Source organism: Macaca nemestrina, chromosome 18 (assembly GCF_043159975.1).
Source record: "Macaca nemestrina isolate mMacNem1 chromosome 18, mMacNem.hap1, whole genome shotgun sequence".
Taxonomy (NCBI): domain Eukaryota; kingdom Metazoa; phylum Chordata; class Mammalia; order Primates; family Cercopithecidae; genus Macaca; species Macaca nemestrina.
The window spans coordinates 22192459-22216828 of record NC_092142.1 but is presented as its reverse complement, the minus strand read 5'-3'; the positions used below and the strand labels follow the sequence as shown (position 1 = coordinate 22216828).

Genomic DNA, 24370 nt, shown 5'->3' with positions numbered 1-24370 from the left:
GGCTGCTACTGACAGCCATGGACATTAAGTAAAACAGTGTATGCAAAGCTCCTGGGGCATGCCTTCTTGCAAATGGTGTTATGATTTCATTGGTGGTGGCAAGCTGGTGTTGGGACAGGTTGATTGTTCATTCCTTGTGAAATCAAAGGCCCTTTCCCATCAGTCTGGGGATGTGATCCTGGCAGGGGCCACCTCACTACCCATCTCGTCTCCTGCCCCATATTTTCTACAGGCTCCAAAAACTGTTTGGTTGGTCGTGTGTTTCCTTTCTGTTGTCTGATTTGTTTTCTATTTTTTACTGGTGACTGGTCCAGCTTTCACCTTTTGTGGCTATCGCTGTTCTTGATTTTTTTTTTTTTTTTAACTACAGAAACAAGTCACCAAGCTCTCCAGAACATGCCCAAAGTGCTCCGTGATGTTGAAGCCCTAAAACAGGAGGCATCTTTCCTGAAGGAACAGATGATTCTTGTCAAGGAGGACATTAAAAAATTTGAACAGGATACATCTCAATCCATGCAGGTATTTTGGCTCCTGTCGTAAATGGTGATTCTTGTTTTGGGAAGGTGGTCACTCTCGTAGAGGGTTTAGAACAGCACGGTGTTTTGGGAGGCCAGCCATCACTCAAGATTCTGCCCAGCACTCAAACTATGCTCTTTTTTTTGAGACAGAGTCTCGCTCTGTTGCTGGAGTGCAGGCTGCAGTACAGTGGTGTGATCTCGGCTCACGGCAACCTCCACCTCCCAGGTTCAAGTGATTCTCGTGCCTCAGCCTTCTGAGTAGCTGGGATCACAGACGTGCAACACCATGCCCGACTGATTTTTGTGTTTTTAGTAGAGACAGGGTTTCACCATGTTGCCGAGGCTGGTCTCGAACTCCTGGTCTCAAGTGATCCTCTCATCTCGGCCTCCCAAAGTGCTGGGATTACAGGCATGAGCCACTGTGCCCGGCCCCCCGAAACTATGCTTTTGCTTGGGTCTTTCAGCTGATTCATCTCTTCAGCACTGCTGAATAAATTTAGCCAGATGATTGGTGTTTTGGGAGACAGAAGCTCCCTAAAGACAGGAGCAAGCCACCATACTTACATTTCAAGTCCCTGGTGGCAGATGGAGAAAAAGGACCTACCCCTTCATTTTTCACCCCTCACGTCTCTTTCAGGTGTTGGTAGAAATTGACCAGGTGAAGTCCAGAATGCAACTTGCTGCCGAATCTCTTCAGGAAGCAGATAAGTGGAGCACGTTGAGCGCTGATATTGAGGAGACGTTTAAGACTCAGGTAGGTTTCTTGTTTAGGGGATGTTATGAAAAGTATTTAAGCAAGAGCTTGAGGTTTGGAGAAAGCAAAAGAGATAGCATTCGTTGAAACTGTAAGGGAGAGTTGACAGCCAGTAGCAGCATTCAGAAACCTTCAGACTCTGGGTGGGGAAGATCTGAAGCTGCTCGGTGTGTTTCCAGCCTCTTTAGCTTGCACCGTCTCTGTGACTGAAGCCTCTTAGTCACAGAGTGAGTTCAGGAGAAGTCTCGATAAAGATGTACAGGCACCAGGCACGGTAGCTCATGCCTGGAATCCCAGCTCTTTGGGATGCTGAGGTGGGAGGATCACTTGAGGAGGAGTTTGAGACCAGCCTGGGCAACATAATGAGACCCCCATCTCTACAAAAAAATTTTTAAAAATTAGCGAAGTATGGTGCTGCACACTTGTAGTTCCAACTACTCAGGAGGCTGAGGCGGGAGGATCTCTTGAGCCCAGGAGTTGAAGGCTACGGTAAACTATGATCATACCACTGTGCTGAGGGACAGAGCAAGACCCTGTCTCAAAAAAAAAGAAAAAAGAAAAAAAGAAAAACCAGCACAGGCAGAGAAGGATGGGGGTAAATGAATGAGAGGGTGGAACATGGGGAGTGGGGAGCCTTATATACCATGGGGACTGGTATTGACCCCTTCTGAGGCTGCCAGGTGTGGAAAATAGTAATATTTTCGACCTGGGATATAAGGATGAAGTAAGATGATGTCTTATGAAGAACTCTTACTCAATTGTAAAGCAAAATGAATGATTTATCAGTCAATTTTTTAAAAAAGTTACAAATGCACATGGGAACAAATTTATTAAACATGAATAAACTGCAAAATAAGTTTTTTTCCTAACCCTGATCCCCACCTTAATCCTTGAATTTTAGTTTTTTTTTTTTCTTTTGAAACGGAGTCTCATTCTGAAGCTCAGGCTGGAGTACAGTGGCATGATGCCTCCACCTCCTAGGTTAAAGTGATTCTCCTGCCTCAGCCTCCTGTGTACTTGGGATTATAGGCGCGCACTACCATGCCCAGCTAATTTTTGTATTTTTAGTAGAGACGGAGTTTCACCATGTTGGCCAGGCTGGTCTTGAACTACTGACCTCAGGTGATCTGCCCTCCTCGGCCTCCCAAAGTTCAGGGATTCCAGGCGTGAGTCACTACGCCCGGCCAGGGGCCAATTTTTCTTGTACAGACTAGCCCTGTTACCAGCTTTATGCACATCCTTCCAGATACACACATGCATATTTATGTTCCCTGCCCCTTTTTTCTCACAAAGCTCATTGTGAACACTGCTTTGCAGTTTGTTTTTTCATTCAACAATATATCTATTTTTATTTATTTTTGAGACAGAGTCTTGCTCTGTCGCCCAGGCTGGAGTCCAGTGGCATGATCTCGGCTCACTGCAAACCTCTGCCTTCTGGGTTCAAGTGATTCTCTTGCCTCAGCCTCCCGAGTAGCTGAGATTATGGGTGGGTGCCACCACACCTGGCTAATTTTTATATTTTTAGCAGAGACAGAGTTTCACCATGTGGGCCAGGCTGGTCTCAAACTCCTGACCTCAGGTGATCCTTCGGCCTCGGCCTCCCAAAGTGCTGGGATTCCAGGCGTGAGCCACCCCGCCTGGCTGCCTGGCCAGTTTCTTAAAATGTTTTGTAAAGACAAGGTCTTGCTATATTGGTCAGGCTGGTCTCGAACTCCTGGCCTCATGCAATCCTCCTGCCTCAGCCTCTGGAAATGCTGGGATTTTTAGGTGTAAGCCACTGTGCCCTGCCTGGATGTGAATTTTTTTTTTTTTTTTTTTTTTTTGAGACGGAGTCTCGCTCTGTTGCCCAGGCTGGAGTACAGTGGCCGGATCTCAGCTCACTGCAAGCTCCGCCTCCCGGGTTCGGGCCATTCTCCTGTCTCAGCCTCCTGAGTAGCTGGGACTACAGGCGCCCGCCACCTCGCCCGGCTAGTTTTTTGTATTTTTTAGTAGAGACGGGGTTTCACCGTGTTAGCCAGGATGGTCTCGATCTTCTGACCTAGTGATCCGCCCGTCTCGGCCTCCCAAAGTGCTGGGATTACAGGCTTGAGCCACCGCGCCCGGCGGATGTGAATGTTTTTAAAACTCTTAGCACATATTGCTAAATAGCCTTCCAGAAAGACAGTATAAATTTAAATTCATGATACCAGACAGATGGTCTTTTTTCTTTGTACCCTCACTAACAATTCCTATTATGATTTTTCAAACACTTTCCAATTTGTTAGCAGGAAAATGGCACTTTCTTGTTTAATTTCATCTGCATTTGTTTGAGTACAGTTTTTTGGTTTTTTTTTTTGAGACAGGGTCTTTGTTGCCCATGCTGGAGTGCAGTGGTGTGATCTTGGGCTAACTGCAGTCTCCACCTTCCAGGCTCAAGTGATCCTCCTGCTTTAACTTCCTGAGTAGCTGGGACTACAGGTGCGCACCACCACACCCAGCTAATTTTTACTGTTTGTAGAGACTAGATCTTGCTGTGTTAACCAGGCTGGCCTTGAACTCCTGGCTTCAAGGGATCCTCTTGCCTCAATCTGCCAAAGTGCTGGGATTACAGGCATGAGCCACCACCATGCCCAGCCCCATTTTCTTGCTTGATGAGTTGCCTTTTCATGTATTTTATCTATTCCCAATTGAGGCAGTAGGGATCTTTTAAAATAAATATCCTCTATTCTGGTCTTTTCTAGGACATAGCTGTGATTTCTGCCAAGCTAACAGGTATGCAGAACAGCTTAATGATGCTTGTTGATACACCAGACTACTCAGAAAAGTGTGTGCACTTGGAGGCACTGAAGAACAGGCTGGAGGCCCTAGCCAGTCCGCAGATTGTAGCAGCATTCACCTCTCAGGCTGTAGGTGAGTGCTAGCTGCTTCTCATCTCTGTGTAGATCTCTCTGTAAAGATAAGGCCTTGTAAGTCTTCAGTTTTTAGAATGTCTTAATGGTGATTGAATTATATAGATTAGAAGGAACTCTGTAATTTTTTTTTTTTTTTTTTTTGAGATGGAGTCTTGCTCTGGCCACCGAGGCTAGAGTGTAGTAGAATCTCGGCTCACTGCAACCTCTACCTCCCGGGTTCAAGCGATTCTCCTGCCTCAGCCTCCCAAGTAGCTGGGATTACAGGCGTGCACTGCCACGCCCGGGTAATTTTTGTATTTTGAGTAGAAATGGGCTTTCACCATGTTGGCCAGGCTGGTCTCGAGCTCCTGACCTCAGGTGATCCACTAGCCTCAGCCTCCCAAAGGGCTGGGATTAACAGACGTGAGCCACCGCGCCTGGCCAGGAGTGCCTTTCTATTGCGTTTACGTGTAGAAAGCAATAACTGATTTTGGAATTCTTGGGCCACATGCTTTCTCCTTCAGACTTCTTCATTGTCTTCTGCCATCTATATTTATTTTATTTTTCTTTTTCCCCAGAATGTCTCACAAAACAGCCAAATATACTTCTGTAAAGACAAAAGGTGAAATGCTACTTCTGTGAATTCTGTCTTCTAGTGTGAATGCATTTCCCTCTATATTCTGATAAGTATGAGATTGGCCTGCTTCTTCTTCCTATTTTTTTTTGTATGTATGTAGCTTGTGTTTCTTTTCCCTAAATAGTTGTAACAGGGACTGACAAACATTTCTTGTAAAGGGCTGGATCATAAATATTAGGATTTGGGGGCCATATGGCCTCTCTCACAGACACCTCTGCAGTTGTGGCACAAAAACCCACTCATAAATGGATGGGCTTTGCGGTGTTTTTTTTTGTTTTTGTTTTTTTGAGATGAAATCTCGTTGTGTTCCCCAGGCTGGAGTGCAGTGGCGTGACCTCAGCTCAATGCAGCCTCCGCCTCCCAGGCTCAAGCAACTTTCCTGTCTCAGTCTCCCGAGTAGCTGGGATTACAGACGTGTGCCACCACACCTGGCTAATTTTTATATTTTCAGTAGAGATGGGGTTTCACCATGTCGTCCAGGCTGGTCTTAAACTCCTGACCTCAAGTGATCTGCCCACCTCAGCCTCCCAAAGTGTTGGGATTAGAGGCGCGAGCCACGACGCCTGGCCAAGTAAAACTTCATTTACAAAAACAGATGGCAGTTTGGCCTGCTGGCGCATAGTTTGCCAAACTATGGCTTATAAGATTCTTTTACCTTGTAGTTTAGTAACTTCTCTAGGTTCTTTTTCAGTTTTGAAAATTTTTAACTTTTCCAGGAACCCAGTATCACCCCTTTTCACCTACTAATTCATATCTTCATTTACAGAAAATTGCCTTCCTTAAAATTTTTTTTTCTGTTTTATTTGTTCTCTGTTTTATTATATTGATGTTTGAGAACATCAACTATCTGTTCATTAGCTCTCCCTTTTCCCTCTCAGTATATATCATATTTTCTCTGGTTTCATTTGGATGTTTGCCTACTCCCTCTCAGTCCCCTCCTGCCTTGTGTTGTTTTTCTTTTTCTTTTTTTTTTTTTTGAGACAGAGTCTCACTCTCGCCCGGGCTGGAGTGCAGTGGCCGGATCTCAGCTCACTGCAAGCTCCGCCTCCCGGGTTTACGCCATTCTCCTGCCTCAGCCTCCCGAGTAGCTGGGACTACAGGCGCCCACCACCTTGCCCGACTAGTTTTTTGTATTTTTTTAGTAGAGACGGGGTTTCACCGTGTTAGCCAGGATGGTCTCGATCTCCTGACCTCGTGATCTGCCCGTCTCAGCCTCCCAAAGTGCTGGGATTGCAGGCTTGAGCCACCGCACCCGGCCCTTGTGTTGTTTTTCTAAAGCTTGTTTTTCATTTGGCTGATGGGGTTTTCCAAAGTGTCTGTTCTGGAGCATATATGCAGGGCAACGTGAATCCATGACCCTGATATGCAGTCCTCAAACTTCACCCAAATAAACTCTCTACTTATTTTTAAAAATAAAATATCTGTTCTCTGCCGTGTGCAGTGGCTCACACCTGTAATCCCAGCACTTTAGGAGGTCAAGGCAGGAGGATCGCCTGAGCGCAGGTGTTTGAGACAAACCTAGGTAGCATAGCAAGACCCTGTCGCTACAAAAAATAAAAAATTAGCCAGGCATGGTGGCGCACGCTTGTAGTCTCAGCTACTCGGGAGGTTGGGACAGAAGGATTGCTTGAGCCCAGGAGTGACAGAGTGAGACCTTGTCTCAAAAATAAAAAGTTTTGTTATCTTTGTTCTTCTAATTAATTTTAAATTTTTGTTATGTCATGATTTACTTCCTAATTTTTTTCCTTAGCTCTGCCAACCTCCCTTTTTATCTCATTGTAATACCTTAGATTCTTTTTTTTTTTTTGAGACGGAGTCTCATTCTGTCACCCAGGGTGGAGTACAGTGGCATGATATCTGCCTCCTGGGTTCAAGTGATTCTCCTGCCTCACCTCCTGAGTAGCTGGGATTACAGGCATGTGCTACCACACCCAGCTAATTTTTTGTATTTTTAGTGGAGATGGAGTTTTACCATGTTGGCCAGGCTGGTCTTGAACTCCTGACCTCAGGTGATCTGCCCACCTTGGCCTCCCGAAGTGCAGGTATTTACAGGCGTGAGCCACCATGCCCAGCCTACTTTTTTTTTTTTAATAGATGGGGTCTTGCTATATTGCCCAGGTTGGTCTTGAACTCCTGGCCTAAAGCGATCGTCACATCTCACCCTCCCGAAGCCTTAGATCCTATTAAAGAAAGGATATGTAATTTATTTGAGAGTGAAGCAATTATTGCCTAAAATTTTCTTCTCTTTCTTAGGGAAAATCTTTGGAAGTGTTCTCTATTTTTTAGAAAAAAAAATTAAAAATTGTGGCAAAATACACTTAACAAAATCTACCATTTTAGTAATTTTTAAGTGTGCATTTTAGTGGCATTAAGTACATTCACATTGCTATGCAAACATCACCACCTTCCATCTCCAGAACTTTCTTCATCTCTGAACTGAAATTTCATACCCATTAAACAGTAACTGTCCATTCCTCCTACCCTCACCTGCCAGCAATCATCATTCTACTTCTGTCCCTATGAATCTGACTACTCTACATGTCTCCTATAAATGGATTCACATACTATTTTTCCTTTTATGGCTTAGCATAACATCTTCAAATCTCATCCATGGAGTAGCATGTGTTAGAATTTCCTTTCTTCTTAAGGCTGAGTAATATTCCATCTTATATATATACCACATTTTCTCCATCCATCTGTTGATGGACATGTAGGTTATTTCTACCTTTTGGCTATTATGAAGAATGCTACAATGATCATGGGTGTAAAAGTGTCTGTTTGAGTTCCAGTTTTCAATTCCTTTAGGTATCTACTCAGAAGTGAAATTGCTGGATCATATGCTTATCTTTTTTTTTTTTTTTTTTTTTTTTTTTTTTTTTTTTTTTTTGGAGACACAGTTTAACTCTGTTGCCCAGGCTGGAGTGCAGTGGCATGATCTTGGCTCACTGTAATCTCTGCCTCCCAGATTCAAGTGATTCTTGTGCCTCAGCCTCCCAAGTAGCTGGGATTAAAGGTGTGCACCACCACACCCAGCTAATTTTTGTATGTTTCGTAGAGACGGGGTTTCGCCATGTTGGCCAGGCTGGTCTCGAACTCCTGGCCTCAAGTGATCTGCCCGTCTTGGCCTTCCAAAGTGCTGGGATTACAGGTGTGAGCCACCACACCCGGCCCACATGGTAATCTGATGTTTAATTTTTTAAGTAACTGTCATACTGTTCTCCATAGCGACTGCACCATTTTACACTATCACCAGCGATGCACAAGAGTTCCAGTTTCTCCACACCTTTTGAACCCTTGTCATTTTTTGTGTTTTTGGATTATAGCCATACTAATGAGTATGAAATGGTATCTTATGGTTTTGATTTTCATTCCTCTAATGATTAATGATATTGAGTGTATTTTCATTTGCTTATTGACTATTTGTATATTTTTGGAAAAATGTCTATTCAAATCCTTTCCCCATTTTTGTTTTGTTTTGTTGTTTTGTGAGAGAGGGTCTTGCACTGTCACCCAGGCTGGAATGCAGTGGTGCAATCATGGCTCACTGCAGCTTTGACCTCCCGAGCTCCAGTGATCCTCCCACCTCAGCCTCCCACGTAGCTGGGACTACAGGTGTGCACCGCCATACCCAGCTAATTTTTTGTTTTTTGTAAAGATAGGGTCTTGCTATGCTGCTCAGGCTGGTCTTAAACTCCTGGGCTCAAACAATCCTCCCTCCTCAACCTCTCAAAGTCCTGAGATTACAGGCATAAGCCAGGGTACCTGGCCCTTTACCCAATTCTATATTGGGTTATTTGTTTTTTTGCTGGTGAGTTGTAGAAATTCTTCATATATTCTGGATATTATTCTTTTATTGAATATATCTTGCAAATATTTTCCTCCATTCCATGGATTGTCTTTTCATTCTCTTATTGGTGAAATCTTTTGATGCCCAAGTTTTTAATTTTTTTTTTTTTTTTTTTATTGGAGACGGAGTCTTGCTCTGTCTCCAGGCTGGAGTGCAGTGGTGTGATCTCGGCTCACTGCAACCTCTGCCTTCCGGGTTCAAGCGATTCTCCTGCCTCAGCTTCCTGAGTAGCTTGGACTACAGGCGTGTGCCACCACGCCCAGCTAATTTTTGTATTTTTAGTAGAGATGGAGTTTCACCATGTTGGCCAGGATGGTCTCAATCTCTTGACCTCGTGATCCGCCTGCTTCAGCCTCCCCAATTGCTGGGATTACAGGCGTGAGCCACAGCACCAGGCCCCAAGTTTTTAATTTTGTTGCAGTCCAATTTATTGAGTGCATAGGTACTGTGGTGGAGTTTTCTTTGTTTCTACTGATTCATGTTTGTGTGTGATAGTGCTTTTGTTCTGGGCATGGTATTTACTGAAAAACAGTGGAGTTTCCTTGGAAGCCCTTCCTTGTTTACCTGGGTTTTGTTGAAAGCGTTCCTTTAGTGAAAAGTTACATTCTCCACTGTGCTCTTCAGTTACCTAGAAAGACCTCAGTACTCATCTCCAGCCCTCTAATTCCCTGTCTTCCCCATTTGTTAATTCTTTATTTTGAGTCTTTTCTTCGTTCACAGGATTCTAAGGCTGGAGCTGGGGGGTTGGGAAGTCGCCGTCTAGGAGCTTGGTTCCTCACGTTCTCTAGTAAATTTGTTGCTACTACAGAGCTCACTTTTCTGGTTGGGGTTACATCCAGTTATGTGGGGTAGGGGGAGTGGGAGTGGCGATGGAGAGGTGGTGGCTCCATGCATTTAAGGTTTTTTGTTTGTTTCCTTCGGAGTGAGCTGGCTCCTGGGAACTGGTGCTGGATTTGAGTGATGCCTGGTGGTTCAGCATCATGGGTTTGCTTTTGGAGATAAGCACTTTTTGACAGTTTTTGTGCACAAATTTGAATCAGGCTTGACTCTAGGCAGGACGTGGATTCAGAAGGGGAAAATGGAGCTTTTGAGCCCAGTGGGCTGCCTCCTCAGCTGAGCCGCGGAGGAAACAGCCCTCCATCCCAAGCCCCTCTAAGCCCCCTTGGCCCCCAGTCTTTGGCCCTTTGTGCTGCGCTGCGCCACCCTTACCACCCAGACTTTTACCACCCTTACCACCCAGACTTTTACCACCCTTACCACCCAGACTTTTACCAGCTTCCTCGCCCACTGTGGCCCGAAGTGATTGGATATCTGGTTGGGATTCTCTGAAGTATGTAGTACAGATATTTTCCTGGCTTCAATGCAGATAAAATGATGTTTTTCTTTTAGCGATTAATCTTAATTTTGGCAAGTATCAGGAAGGGTTCCCCCCCGCCCCACAGGCAATGTGCTGTTTATTATCAGCCATGTTTCATAGAAGGCTGAGGTGGTTCTTTATCTAACGGTTTTTACTTTTTTATTTTTTTTTGAGATGGAGTCTCGCTCTGTTGCCCAGGCTGGACTGCAGTGGTGTGATCTTGGCTCACGGCAACCTCCGCCTCCCGGGTTCAAGCGCCTCAGCCTCTGGAGTAGCTGGGATTACAGGCGTGCGCCACCACTTGCCTGGTTAATTTTTTATATTTTTAGTAGAGGTGGGGTTTCACCATATTGGCCAGGCTGGTCTCCAGCTCCTGACCCCAAGTGATCTGCCCACTTCGGCCTCTCAAAGTACTCGGATTATAGTTCTGAGCCACCTCGCCCAGCCTATCTAATAGTTTTTAAAGGGAATTCTCTGATAAATTTGTTCATCCCCAACATGTTCCCCTTTCCCATCTCTCTCCTAAAGTGACAATGTGGGTATAGCCAAGTATACATGCCCAGTTCATTTTATATAACCAATGAATTCAGCTGATACACTGAAGCAACTTTTTATAGAATTATTTTAATTAATTTTTTTGCCTCTCACTGGTCAAACCCAATTTATAGAATTTTGTGTTTTGAGCTAGAATCTTGCTCTGTCACCCAGGCTGAAGTGCAGTGGTTCACTGCAGCCTTGTCCTCCCGGGCTCAAGTGATACTCCCAGCTTAGCCTCCCTGGGTTTACAGGTGTGCACCACGCCCAGCTAATGTTCTATTTTTTGTAGAGGGGTCCTGTGTTGCCTAGGACATTTTTGAACTCCTGGGCTCAAGCAGTCCTCCCACCTCCGCCTCCCAAAATGCTGGGATTATAGGTGTGAGCCACCACACCTGGCCTATGGAATAATTTTAAATGTAGCAGGAAGATTCATTTATTTAAGTGTTCTTATGAAAATAATAAGCATTTTAAAGGCAAGTATTTGTTTTCTAACTCATGGATTTCTGCCCATTAAGTCGAGTTCCACCGGCAGGTCTCCAGTGCTTAGCTGGGCGTCCCACAGTTGTTGCTGTTACATTTCCTTCACAGCAGTTTAATGGGCTTCCCAGAAGTGAAGGGGAACAAAGCAAATATAAGAAGTTTGGGGACCTGTTAGCTCAGGGGTTTTTTTTTTGTCTTTCCTTTTGATACAGTTCTAAGGCTGTGGCATGTACGTTTTGGCCAGAAGGGGGCAGACAGGAGCCAGAAGTGGCGCTGCTGTGCACACTAGTCAGAGACTGCACGGAAACCCACCTTCCTGTCTGTCCAGTGGTGAGCCTGGAAGCAAGTGCTTTGCCCAGTCATTTCCTCTGCCCTTAGGGAAATGTGTAAGAAACTACTTGATATTAAGCCCATAACTTGGGTCTTAGAATCCATTGTTATGTGTGGAATGCTGATAGTTACCAAATTATTTGATTTTATGTTTTTTTTGTTTTGTTTTGTTTTGTTTTGTTTTGTTTTAGATGGAGTCTTGCTCTGTCGGCCAGGCTGGAGTGCAGTGGCACGATCTTGGCTCACTGCAACCTTCACCTCCCGGGTTCAACCAATTCTCCTGCCTCAGCCTCTCAAGGAGCTGGGATTACAGGTGTGCACCACCACGCTCGGCTATTTTTTTTTTTTTTTAGTATAGATGGGGTTTCACCATGTTGGCCAGGCTGGTCTCGAACTCCTGACCTCAGGTGATCCGCCTGCCTTGGCCTCCCAAAGTGCTGGGATTACAGGCATGAGCCACCGCGACCGGCCCAAATTATTTACTTATTCCTCAAACCACCAGATATGTTGACATGTAGAAGTTCAGTGTGTTTGCTTTTTTAAAGTTCCCATTGGGTATAATCGAAGTAGGAATTTTCAAAGACATAACTAACCTGTCAATATTAAGTTAAAATATGAATTCTGTGAGGAACAGTGGGGAAAATACCTTACAGTATCTGGTTTTCAAGCCATGCTTATTTTTCAAATTTATGATCCCCATGCATGAGTTAATTCAGTATCTAGGCAGGACCTTGTGAATCCTAGCTTCCATATATCCATCTTCATCCTGGTGACTTTTTTCTCATGTCTACACCAGAAAGGCTGGTAACAATATATATACCTTGTATATTCTTTAGATCAGTCCAAAGTGTTTGTGAAGGTGTTTACTGAAATTGACCGGATGCCCCAGCTCCTGGCCTACTACTACAAGTGTCACAAGGTAAGAAGCTGTGCACCATGACACTTGTGCGGTTGTGGAATGCTCATAACTCTGGATCACAGAATCGCAGGTTCATAATTCGGAAGGTAAAGACATTTGCCTCCGTGCCCTCTGGCTGTTTTTCTCTTAATTAGCCAGTAGGGGGTGCTCTTGGTCTAGCATATGGATTTATTTAATTGCCAGTTGAAAAAAGAGTTACCCGTTTTCATTCTCTTTTCTGTTTACAGCTGGATTCATTGTAGACTTGAAACATTGTTTTAATTTATTCTCATTTTTGTCTTTTAAGGGAGATTTATGTCTTAAGCTTTATTACACCCTAGGAAGCAGTAAGAATTTCTCTTTTTTTCTTTTTTTCATTAGAGATAGGGTTTCACTATTTTGCCCAGCCTGGAGTGCGGTGGCTATTCACAGATGCGATCATGGTGCACTACAGCCTCGAACCCCTGGGCTCAAGTGATCCTCCCGTCTCAGTCTTGTGAGGAGTTGGGACTACAGGCACGTGCCACTCCACCTGGCTTGGAATTTTATGTTTTCTAGGTTTGCTGAAGTTAGATTGCCAAAAAACTTGACAGCTTCCTGAGCTGACCTTAATTCCTTCAAGTCCAGTGCTCTGTGTCTTTTGAGCAGTGATATTAGGACATGAAGCTTAAACACACACGTCTACCCGCTCTTGCCCCAAGGTCTATTCAGAAGAGTGATGATGTGCCACGTGGTTGCATGTTACATGCTTTTAGGGCAGGATAAATGGAGAGGGGATCACATCTGCAGGACAGATTAAAGCTGTGAATCAGTGCAGGTAACTGCACGTAGTTTTTTTCCCTACCTTTCTTTGAAGTGGATGGACCTCGCTGGGCTGCCCAGTGAGCTCATTGAGCAATCTGTGATTGCTCTGGGTAGCAGGGCAGGGCAGTGTTAGCAGGCAACCTATGTTGACGTACCCAGTAAGGTTCCCTTTGTTCTGTCTCTGCAGGTGCAGCTTTTAGCAGCCTGGCAAGAGCTGTGTCAAAGTGACCTACCCCTGGACCGGCAGCTTGCTGGACTCTATGACGCCTTGCTTGGGGCTTGGCACACACAAATCCAGTGGGCTACACAGGTAACAGCTCATTTTTTTTCTAGGAAGAGCAGAGCCTATGGTGACAAGGGAACGGGTGACCGCCTCTGGAGTGGCCACCCTCAACTGCAGAGTACTGCTCAAAGAACTTCCCCGTTTGTTGCCATCATTCAAGGGGTTAAAAAATAACCCGTTAGGCTGGGTGTGGTGGCTCACACTTGTAATCACCACACTTTGGAAAGTCAAAGCAGGCGGATCGTTTGAGCCTAAGAGTTTGAGACCAGCCTGGCCGACACGGTGAAACCCCAACTCTACAAAAAATGCAAAAGTCAGCCAGGTGTGCTGGCACAATTACTCAGGAGGCTGAGGCAGGAAGATTGCTTACGTCTAGGAGGTTGAGGCCACAGTGACTATGATTGCACCACTACACTTCAGCCTGGACAGCAAAGCAAACAAGACCCTGCCTCAAAAAAACAAACAGACAAAAAAAAAAAAAAAAAAAAAAAAAAAGATAACCAGTTAAATGTTTAAGTTTAAAAATAAAAGATAAGCTTAGAAGCCCACGTCAGTGAAATCTTTAGGTCTCCACTGAAACTCTTCTTACCACTCTTATCTATAACTTAAATAGGACCTAATGTGACAATACCACCTGTTGTCCAGCAAGGGAGCCTGTGGAATTCCTAAAGGCTGTTTTATTCCCATCTAAAAGCAGGAGGCCCCTGGTCAGGTGGTGTTTGAGTAAACAGGAATGTTTTTATCTTTACTTCAGGTAAAATTTACCTACCTGAAGTGAGTCTCCCTTGTTCTTACGATATACCAAGAATTGGGGGAAGAGATAATTTTAAAGGTACCCCTTGACTAAGAGTGAGGACAGACAGAGGAACTTTGTTTCAAGTGGCAACTTTCCATCATTTACTTTCCTGAAGTCTCTAGGCATTTCTAGCCATAAAGGGTTTAAACCATTGTTCTCTTGCCTTGAGACAGGAGGCACAGTAGAATCTCTTCTAAGCAGGGGAAGAGCCTGTCTTACTTTGCAGTAATGACTTACTGGGCCTGTTTCTGGTGTGGCTTATTTTATTTGTTTATTTTTTTCTTATTTCTTTTTTTTTTTTTTTTCCAAACCTTTATGCTGAGGACCGATTTTCAGTAGCACTCAGATAGAGAGCTATTGAAATAGATTGCAGTGAGGGAGCTGCTCTGCTACGTACGAAACCCCAACCTAGAAGCAGATCATCTACAACTGGTTTAGTGCCAGGTTCCCCATATTTTATTTTTTACAATAGTTGTGAATCACTCTTCAGATGTTCATCAGTCATTTGCTGGAATGAACTTGACTATGGTTGGAGAGAATTCCTTATACAAGGGTCATGTCATTCAAGTTGTTGGTTAAAGCGCTTTTTTCCATCCTTGTTCTTTTTCCTTGAACTAACCTAATTCATTCTTAGGATTTTGTTTTGTTTTATTTGAGACAGGGTCTTGCTCTGTCATGCAGGCTAGAGTGCAGTGGCGTGATCCTGGCTCACTGTAGCCTCAGCCTCCTGAGCTTAAGCCATCCTCCTGCCTTAGCCTGCAAGTATCTAGGAATACAGGTTTGTGCCACCATGCCTGGCTAATTAAAAAAAAAACATTTTTTTTGTAGAGATAAGGATCTTAGTGTGTTGCCCAGGCTGGTCTCCAAATCCTGACCTCAAGTGATCCTCCCACTTTGGCCTCCGAAAGTGCTGGGATTACAGGTGTGAGCCACCACGCCTGGCTCTATTTTATTTTTCTTAAGAAGAATATTTCTTTTTTTTTTGTTTTTTCAGACAGAGTCTTGCTCTGTCGCCCAGGCTGCAGTGCAGGGACACAATCTCTGCTCACTGCAATCTCCGCCTCCCGGGTTCAAGCAATTCTCCTGCCTCAGCCTCCTGAATAGCTGGCATTACAGGCACCCACCACCATGCCCAGCTAATTTTCCTATTTTTAATAGAGATGGGGTTTCACCATGTTGGCCGGGCTGGTCTTGAACTCCTGACCTCAAATGATCTGCCCACCTCAGCCTCCCAAAGTGCTGGGATTACAGGCATGAGCCACTGTGCCTGGCCAAGAAAAAAATTATTCATGTGTTCTTGCTTCTTCTACTACTTCTTGTATCGCAAGGATAAAAACAGCTCATGTTCATACATACAAAAGCCTTTCGTCGTCTAAGAAAAAGAACTTAGACTTCTCAGACTTCTCTTGGGGCCTCATCCTAGACTTTGGGAGACATGAGTTTCTGCTGATTTATTCTGTTGGCCCGTCACCCATTTTCTTTTCAGGATGTAAGTATAATAGCTGGGCCGTCACCTCCTGAAGATCGATATGGCACACAGGAGCCAGGGCACATGTGTCTCCTTCAGATTTTTCCCCCTAGCATTTTCATATGAAAAACTTCCAATATATAAAAATGTTGAAGGAATTGTCCAGTGAATACCCATGTATCCTAGGTTGTGCAGTGAGCATTTTGCTCTATTTGCTTTATTGCACATTTGCCCCTCTATCCCTGTCTCTGTCTGTTCATTAATTCATCTTGTTTTTTACAATTGTTTTTATTTGTATTCTTTTTTATATAAAAATATTAAATTAAACAGAGATGCGGTCTCACTATGTTGCCCAGGCTGGTGTCAAACTCCTGGGCTCAAGTGATCCTCCTACCTCAGCCTCCCAAAGTGCTAGGATTACAGACATGAGCAAAGTGTCTAGTCAATCATCTTATTTTTTAAACTCATTTCAAAATAAGTTACAAGGCTGGGCATGGTGTCTCACACCCATAATCCCAGCACTTTGGGAGGCGGAGACAGGAAGATCACCTGAGGTCAGGAGTTCGAGACCAGCCTGGCTAACATGACAAAACCCCATCTCTACTAAAAATACAAAATTAGCCAGCTGTGGTGGCAGGCGCCTGTAATCCCAGCTACTCGGGAGGCTGAGGCAGGAGAATCACTTGAACCTGGGAGGTGGAGGTTGCAGTGAGCTGAGATTGTACCACTGCACTCCAACCTAGGCAACAGAGCGAGACTCCGTCTCAAAAAAAAAAAAAAAAACAGAGTAAGTTGCAAACTTCATTCACTTCACACCATACATATTATTAACTAAAGGTCAATGTTTACTTATATTTTTTGAGGTAAAATTTGAAATACAATCTTTTTTTTTTTTTTGAAACAGGGTCTTGCCCTATTACACCCACTGGAGTACGGTGGCATGATCATGGCTCACTGCAGCCTTGACCTCCTTGGGCTGAGGTGATCCTCCCCTCTCAGCCTCCTGAGTACTGGGACTATAGGCGTGTGCCACCACACCCAGCTAATTTTTGTGTTTTTTGTGGAGACAGGGTTTTACCTTGTTGCCCAAGCTGGTCTCGAACTCCTGGGCTCAAGTGATCCTCCCACTGTTGGGCCGCAAGCCTCCCAAAGTGCTGGGATTACAGGCGTGAACCACTGTACCCGGCCACAGTGATCTTAAATATGCCATCCCATTCATTTGACAACTACAAATACCTGGGTAGCCTAATCCCCTTTGAGGATTCAGAACATCCATATCACCATCGCCCTGGAAAGTTCCCTCATGCTCCTTCCCAGTTGGTCTGTGCACCAGTACCCTTAAGGCAACCACTGCCCTGATTTTTTCCATCATAAGTTAGTTCAATGTGTTCTAGAATTTCACCTAGATGGAATCAGACAGCTTCTTTCACTCAGCATGTTTTTGAGATTTGCTCGTGTTGTGTGTATCACTAGTTCGTTCCTTTCTGTTGCTGAATACTGTTACGTGGTGTGTATATACCTGTTTCTTTACACTTTTTTTTTTTTTTTTTTTTTTTTTTGAGACGGAGTCTCGCTGTGTCGCCCACGCTGGAGTGCAGTGGCGCGATCTCTGCTCACTGCAAGCTCCACCTCCCGGGTTTACGCCATTCTCCCGCCTCAGCCTCCAAGTAGCTGGGACTACAGGCGCCCGCCACCTCGCCCGGCTAGTTTTTTGTATTTTTAGTAGAGACGGGGTTTCACCATGTTAGCCAGGATGGTCTCGATCTTCTGACCTCGTGATCCACCCGCCTCGGCCTCCCAAAGTGCTGGGATTACAGGCTTGAGCCACCGCGCCCGGCCTCCTTTACACTTTTTTAAAAATTTTTTGAGACGGAGTTTCGCTCTTGTCACCCAGGCTAGAATGCAGTGGTACGATCTCATCTCACTGCAACCTCTACCTCCCAGGTTCAAGTGATTGTCCTGCCTCAGCCCTGTGAGTAGCTGGGATTACAGGCACACACCACCATGCCCAGCTAATTTTTGTATTTTTAGTAGAGGTGGGGTTTCTTCATGTTGGCCAGGCTGGTCTCGAACTCCTGACCTCAGGTGATCTACCTGCCTTGGCCTCCCAAAGGTGGTGGGATTACAAGCCTGAGCCACTGCACCCAGCCTGTTGATACTTCTTATTGGTAGATACTTCGTATGTTTCCAGTGTTGGGCAATTATGAATAAAGGTACTTTGAATATTGTTCTGTAGGTTTTTTTGTAGACATATGTTCCCATCTCTTGGGTAAATACCTAGGAATGGGATTGCAGGGTCAAATCATAGGTGTATGTTTTGGTTTATAAGAAACTGCCCAGCCAGGCATGGTGGCTCACACCTGTAATCTCAGCACTTTGGGAGGCCAAGGCAGGAGGATTGCTTGAGCCCAGAAGTTTGAGACCCACCTGGGCAACATGGCAAAATCTTGTCTCTACAGAAAGTACAAAAATTAGCTGGGCGTGGTGGCACATGCCTGTAGTCTCAGCAACTCAGGAGGCTGAGGTGGGAGGATCACCTGAGCCTGGGAAGCTGAGGCTTCAGTGAGCCATGATTGCTCTACTGCACTCCAGTCTGGGCAACAGAGTGAGACTCTGTCTCAAAAAAAAGAAAGATGGCTGGGCGTGGTGGCTCATGCCTGTAATCCCAGCACTTTGGGAGGCAGAGTTGGGTGGATCACCTGAGGTCAGGAGTTTGAGAACAGCCTGGCCAACATGGTAAAAACCTGTCTCTACCAAAAATACCAAAAGTTAGCTGGCTGTGGTGGCACACGCCTGTAATCCCAGCTACTCGGGAGGCTGAGGCAGGAGAATCGCTTGAACCTGGGAGGTGGAGGTTGCAGTGAGCCGAGATCACACCACTGCACTCCAGCCTGGGCGACAGAGTGAGACTCCGTCTCAAAAAAAAAAAAATAAATAAATAAAAGGAAAGAAACAACCACTTTGCTCAAAGCGGTTGTACTTTTTCCACTCCTACACAGTGTGTAAGAGTTCTGGTTGTTCCACATCTTTGCCAAAATTAGGTGTTGACATTCTCTTTATTTTTAGCCATACTGGTGGGTGTGTAGTAGTATCTCATCATGGTTTTTATTTGCATTTTCCTGATGACTAAGGATGTTGAGGAACTTTTCACGAGCTTACTGGCCATTTGTGCATCTTCTTTTGCGAAATGTCTATTCAAGTCTTTTGTCCTTAAAAACAAACAAACAAACAAAAAAAAACCAAAGGTGATTTGCCTTTTTATTATTGAGTTGTAGCAGTTTTTTGTTTTTTGTTTTTTTTGAGATGGAGTCTTACTCTGTTGCCCAGATTGGAGTGCAATGGCATGATCTTGGCTCACTGCAACCTCCGCCTCCTGGGTTCAAGCAATTCTCCTGCCTCAGCCTCCTGAGTAGCTGGGATTACAGGAGTGTGCCACCACATCCAGCTAATTTGTTTTTTTGTTTGTTTTTTTTTTGTATTTTTAGTAGATATGGAGTTTCACTATGTTGTTCAGGCTGGAGGACAGTGGCAAGATCTGGGCTCACTGCAAACTCCTCCTCCCCGGTTCAAGTGATTCTCATGCTGCAGCCTCCGGAGTAGCTGGGACTGCAGGCGCATGCCACCATGTCTGGCTAATTTTTGTATTTTGCGCAGGCTGGTCTCAAGCCCCTGGCCTCAAGCGCTCCGCCCACATCAGCCTCCCAAAGTGGTAGGATTACAGGTGTGAGCCACTGTGCCAGGCCTTGAATTTTTAAAATAACATTTAAAAATAATGAATTTGGTGGTGGTCTAGAGGGTGAACTGATGAGGCTATGTTGGAGACAGGTAAGAACCTTTGGTGGAGGATGGTGATGGAAATGCTGAAGTTCAAGAAGAATGAACAGTTGTTAGGACCTGGTAACAGATGAATGGACCACAAGAACGGAGAGTTAGAGGGCGGTTTTCATCCTGGTTAAATGGAGACGTTACTGACGGGAACAGAGAAGTTGAAGGAAACAGGTCTGGGGAGGTCAGTGGCAAAAGAATGAATTCCAATTTTGACTGCTTTTAAATTCCAAGTGAGAGTGATGCATCCTAATGGTGACATCCGGTAGGTGGTTGGAAGAAGCACAAATTGAAGAGTCCTCAGCGGTTTAGCTGTTTTTGTTTTTTTTTTTCTTTTGAGAGGGAGTTTCCCTCTGTCACCCAGGCTGGAGTGCAGTGGCGCTCACTGAGTCTCGGCTCACTGCAACCTCCACCTCCTGGGTTCAAGCAGTTCTCTGCCTCAGCCTCCTAAGTAACTGGGATTACAGGTGCCCACCACCACATTTTTAGTAGAGACGGGGTTTCACCATCTTGGCCAGGCTGGTCTTGAACTCCTGACCTCGTGATCCACCCGCCTTGGCCTCCCAAAGTACTGTGATTACAGGCATGAGCCACAGCGCCTGGCCTGTTTTTTGTTTGTTTGTTTGTTTGCAACAGAGTTTTGCTCTATCGTCCAGGCTGGAGTGCAGTGGTACAATCTCAGCTCACTGCAGCCTCTACTTCCTGGGATCAGGTGATTGTCCCACCTCAGCCTCCCAAGTAGCTGGGACTACAGGTTCACACCACCACACCTGGCTAATTTTTAAACATTTTTTGTGAGACAGGATCTTGCTTTGTTGCCCAGGCTGGTCTCAAACTCCTAGACTCAAGCGATCTTCCCACCTTAGCCTCCCAAAGTGTTGGGATTACAGGCATGAGCCACTCTGCACCTGTCCTGAATTTGTTTATTAACTCTAAAAGTATTTTGTGGATTAAGATTTTCTACACATAAAATAATGTCATCTGTGAACAGAGATATCTCTGTTTTCAATTTGGATGCCTTTTATTTCTTTTTTTTTTTTAGCCAGTTGCTCTGGCTAGGACTTTGGGTTCTTTGCTGAATAGAGTGGCAAAAGCAGGCATCCTTATCATCTTCCTGTTCTTAGGTGGAAAGCTTTCAATCTCTCACCATCAGGTATCACATTAGCTGTGGGTTTTCATATGCGGCCTTTATTATGTGGAGGAAGTTTCCTTCTATTCCTAGTTTAGTGTTTTTCTTATGAAGGGTATGGAATTTTGTCAAATATATTTTCTGCATTAATTGCGATGATCATGTATTTTTCCCTTCATTCTGTTAATGTGTTATATTACATTGATTCGTTTTTAAAAATTAGAGATTAATAATATTTTTATTTTTTGAGGCTGGTCTCAAATTCCTGTCTTCATGTGATCCTCCTGTTTTGGCCTCCCAGGTGCTGGGATTACAGGGCTGAGCCACCACCGTGCCCGGCCTTGATTCATTTTTGTTTAGTTTAACCATTCTCCCATTGCTGGGTGAATCCTACTTGGTCATGGTATACGATGTTCTTTCACATGCTGCTGAACTCAGTTTACTAGTGTTTTGTTGAAGATGTTTGCATGTGTATTCATAAGGCATGTTGGTTTATAGTTTTCTTTTTTTTCTTTTTTTTTTTTTTGTGTCACCTAGGCTGGAGTGCAGTGGCACCATCTCAGCTCACTGCAACCTCCGCCTCCCAGGTTCAAGCAGTCCTCCTGCCTCAGCCTCCCATGTAGCAGGGATTGTAGTCATGCACCACTGCGCCCAGCTAATTTTTTTGTATTTTTAGTAGAGACGCAGTTTCACCACGTTGGTCAGGCTGGTCTCCAACTCATGACCTCAAGTGAGCCACCCACCTAGGCCTCCCAAAGTGCTGGGATTACAGGCATGAGCCCCCACACCTGGCCCATAGTTGTCTCTCTAGTTAGTTTTTGGTGACCATCAGAAAAATGCTACATGAATGCGTGCGTTAGATTTGAAAATAGCTAGACACTTGGGGCCGCTGATAGACATGAACTTGCCAGTTGTTCTGGGCAAGTTGCAAGTTCCAAGTATTGCCGGTTTACTTTACTTTCTGAGCATGTTCACATTTGCCATGAGAAAAACTTTGGGATTATAGCTCTAAACTAGACCTCTTTTCATCGATCGGGGAGATCCTTTTGAGATGACCCAGGAGACAGCTTCTTTAAAAGTTATACTTCTTTAAAAGGTGCTGTGGCTCACACCTGTAATCCCAACACGTTGGGAAGTTGAGGAAGGAGGATAGTTTGAGGCTAGGAGTTTGAGACCAGCCTGGGCAACATAGTGAGACCCTGTCTCTACAAAAAAATAAAATAAAATAAAAAAATTAGCCAGGTGTGGTAGTGTGCCTGTAGTATCAGCTACTTGGGAGGCTAAGGTGGGAAGATCACTTGAGCCTGGGAGTTAAAGACTGCAGTGAGCTATGATTATGCCACTGCACTTCAGCCTGGGTGGCAGAGTAAGACCCTGTCTTAAAAAGGTTTTTAATTTTTAATTTTGATTTATTTTTATTTTTTTTGAGACAGAGTCTCGCTCTGTCACCCAGGCTAGAATGCAGTGGTGCAATCTTGGCTCACTGCAACCTGCACCTCCCGGGTTCAAGTGATTCTCCTGCCCCTGCCTCTCGAATAGGTGGGATTACAGGCATGTGCCATCACACCCAGCTAATTTTTGTGTTTTGTTTTTTTTTTTTTTGAGACGGAGTCTCACGCTGTTGCCCAGGCTGGAGTGCAGTGGCACGATCTCAGCTCACTGCAAGCTCCGCCTCCTGGGTTCAGTCTCGCCATGTTGGCCAAACTGGTCTTGAACTCCTGGCCTCAAGTGATCCACCTGCCTTGGCCTCCCAAGGTGCTGAGATTACAGGCATGAGACACCGTGCCTGGCATCTCAGAAAAGTTTTTAAAAAAAGGTGGGCTCCTACTTGGCTCCATGTGCTAAGGCAGGTACACCTCTCTCTCACTGCAGGTTTTCCAGAAGCCCCACGAGGTGGTAATGGTGCTGCTGATTCAGACCCTGGGGGCCCTCATGCCCTCGCTGCCCTCCTGCCTCAGCAACGGTGTGGAGAGGGCAGGGCCCGAGCAGGAGCTCACCAGGCTGCTGGAGTTCTACGACGCCACCGCCCACTTCGCCAAGGGCTTGGAGATGGCACTGCTCCCCCACCTACGTAAATATTCCTTCTTGCCAGTTCTCCAGCTTGTCTTTACTCGCTCTTTCTGAAGCGTCTGGGGCCTGGATGTTTGCCTTTTCAGATGACTGATTTTACAGAAGTGGAAGGGATCGGTGTTTTCCTTCTCAGCAGATGTGGAGGGCTTTTCCACGAAAACATTGCCATCAGGGAAATAGTTGTTTAATATATTTGCCTGGCTCCAGTGCTGCCTGGGTGCCTTACATGCTCCGGGGATGTGATGGACACCTCTGCGGGGGCTTGGGATATAAAAGAGGCATCACAGTGAGGCAGGTAGACGTTATGGCAAAGAGTTGGCAGCAGATTACACCAGGAGGCAAGTGTGCTCATCCCTCAAAGTCATCACGAAGCCTCAGACAGTTCACCCTCAAAAGTCAGTTTTAGAGAACAAATAGGCTACAGGGGCTTTTTGTAGGAGCAACAGCAAGTGTCCTAGGGCAGGGGAGCTGTGTTAGGAGTACAGGTGGTTGTAGAGAAAATGGGCTTTCCCCGGTGGCCAACTGAGAGCAGAGGACCCCTTACTCCCATTTGGGTAAACAGCGCCTGGTGTGTGACGTGCTCCAAGCTCTTTCCCATCTCTGTTAAAAGCTTCATAAATTTTTAAAGAACACAGATCCTGTGACGTATGTTGCTGTCAAATCAGGAAATCGCTTCAGGAAGGCCTTGTTCTGCTGTTGGCGGCTGTGTGTCACTGACTTGGTTTATTTAATAGTTACTCTCTTTAATTACATTTGTGTATAATTGCATCGTACATTCCAGGGAGTGTGTTTATTGTTCGGATTCCTGATGACTCATCGGTGTTTTTGGCACGCTCACAGGTCAGGCCTTAGTTATGGGAAAGGCCCGGTGGATGGGGAAGCTTCCAAGGGACCGTGATGCCTTTGTGGAAGTGGCTAAAGAGAATTGAGAGAGCTGGGCTAAGGCGAGTTACCGCAGCACAGTGGGACGAAGGTGGAGCAAGGAACGGCCGTATCCTTCCCCTGGGGATGGATGTAGTGGGGAAGAGAACCACTCTTTTTTTTTTTTTTTTTTTTTTTTTTTTTTTTTTTTTGAGACGGAGTCTCGCTCTGTAGCCCAGGCTGGAGTGCAGTGGCCGGATCTCAGCTCACTGCAAGCTCCGCCTCCCGGGTTCACGCCATTCTCCGGCCTCAGCCTCCCGAGTAGCTGGGACTACAGGCGCCCGCCACCTCGCCCGGCTAGTTTTTTGTATTTCTTAGTAGAGACGGGGTTTCACCGTGTTATCCAGGATGGTCTCGATCTCCTGACCTCGTGATCCACCCGTCTCGGCCTCCCAAAGTGCTGGGATTACAGGCTTGAGCCACCGCGCCCGGCCGAGAACCACTCTTGAGACAGATCTAGAAGTGCTTTGCTAGTCAGCCATGGGACGAGTCTCAGTCTGCCCAGGCTGGAGTGCAGTGGCGCGATCTCCACTCACTACAATCTCCACCTCCTGGGTTCAAGCAATTCTCCTGCCTCAGCCTCCTGAGTAGTTGGGATTACAGGTGTGTGCCACCACACCCAGTTCATTTTTGTATTTTTTAGTAGAGATGGGGTTTAGCCATGTTGTCCAGGCTGGTCTCGAACTCGTGACCTCAGGTGATCGACCCGCCTCAGCCTCCTGAAGTGCTGGGATTAGAGCAGGTGTGAGCCACTATGCCCGGCTGGGACTTTAGATTTCTTTTATTTATTTTTTCTTTTTTTTTTTTGAGACAGAGACTTGCTTTGTCGCCCAGGCTGGAGTGCAG

General features: G+C 45.4%; 1 protein-coding gene across 1 annotated transcript in view; it reads left to right on the top strand.

The window, feature by feature from the left end:
* The window catches only part of LOC105485017 (component of oligomeric golgi complex 7), a 66440-nt gene that overhangs the window by 7527 nt on the left and 34543 nt on the right, over nt 1–24370 (top strand). Inside the window, exons 2-7 of the mRNA XM_011747171.3 lie at nt 371–519; nt 1156–1272; nt 3993–4161; nt 12167–12249; nt 13220–13342; nt 22406–22604. Of these exons, the coding sequence (XP_011745473.1) occupies nt 371–519; nt 1156–1272; nt 3993–4161; nt 12167–12249; nt 13220–13342; nt 22406–22604 (840 nt within the window). The remainder of the gene's footprint in view (nt 1–370; nt 520–1155; nt 1273–3992; nt 4162–12166; nt 12250–13219; nt 13343–22405; nt 22605–24370) is intronic.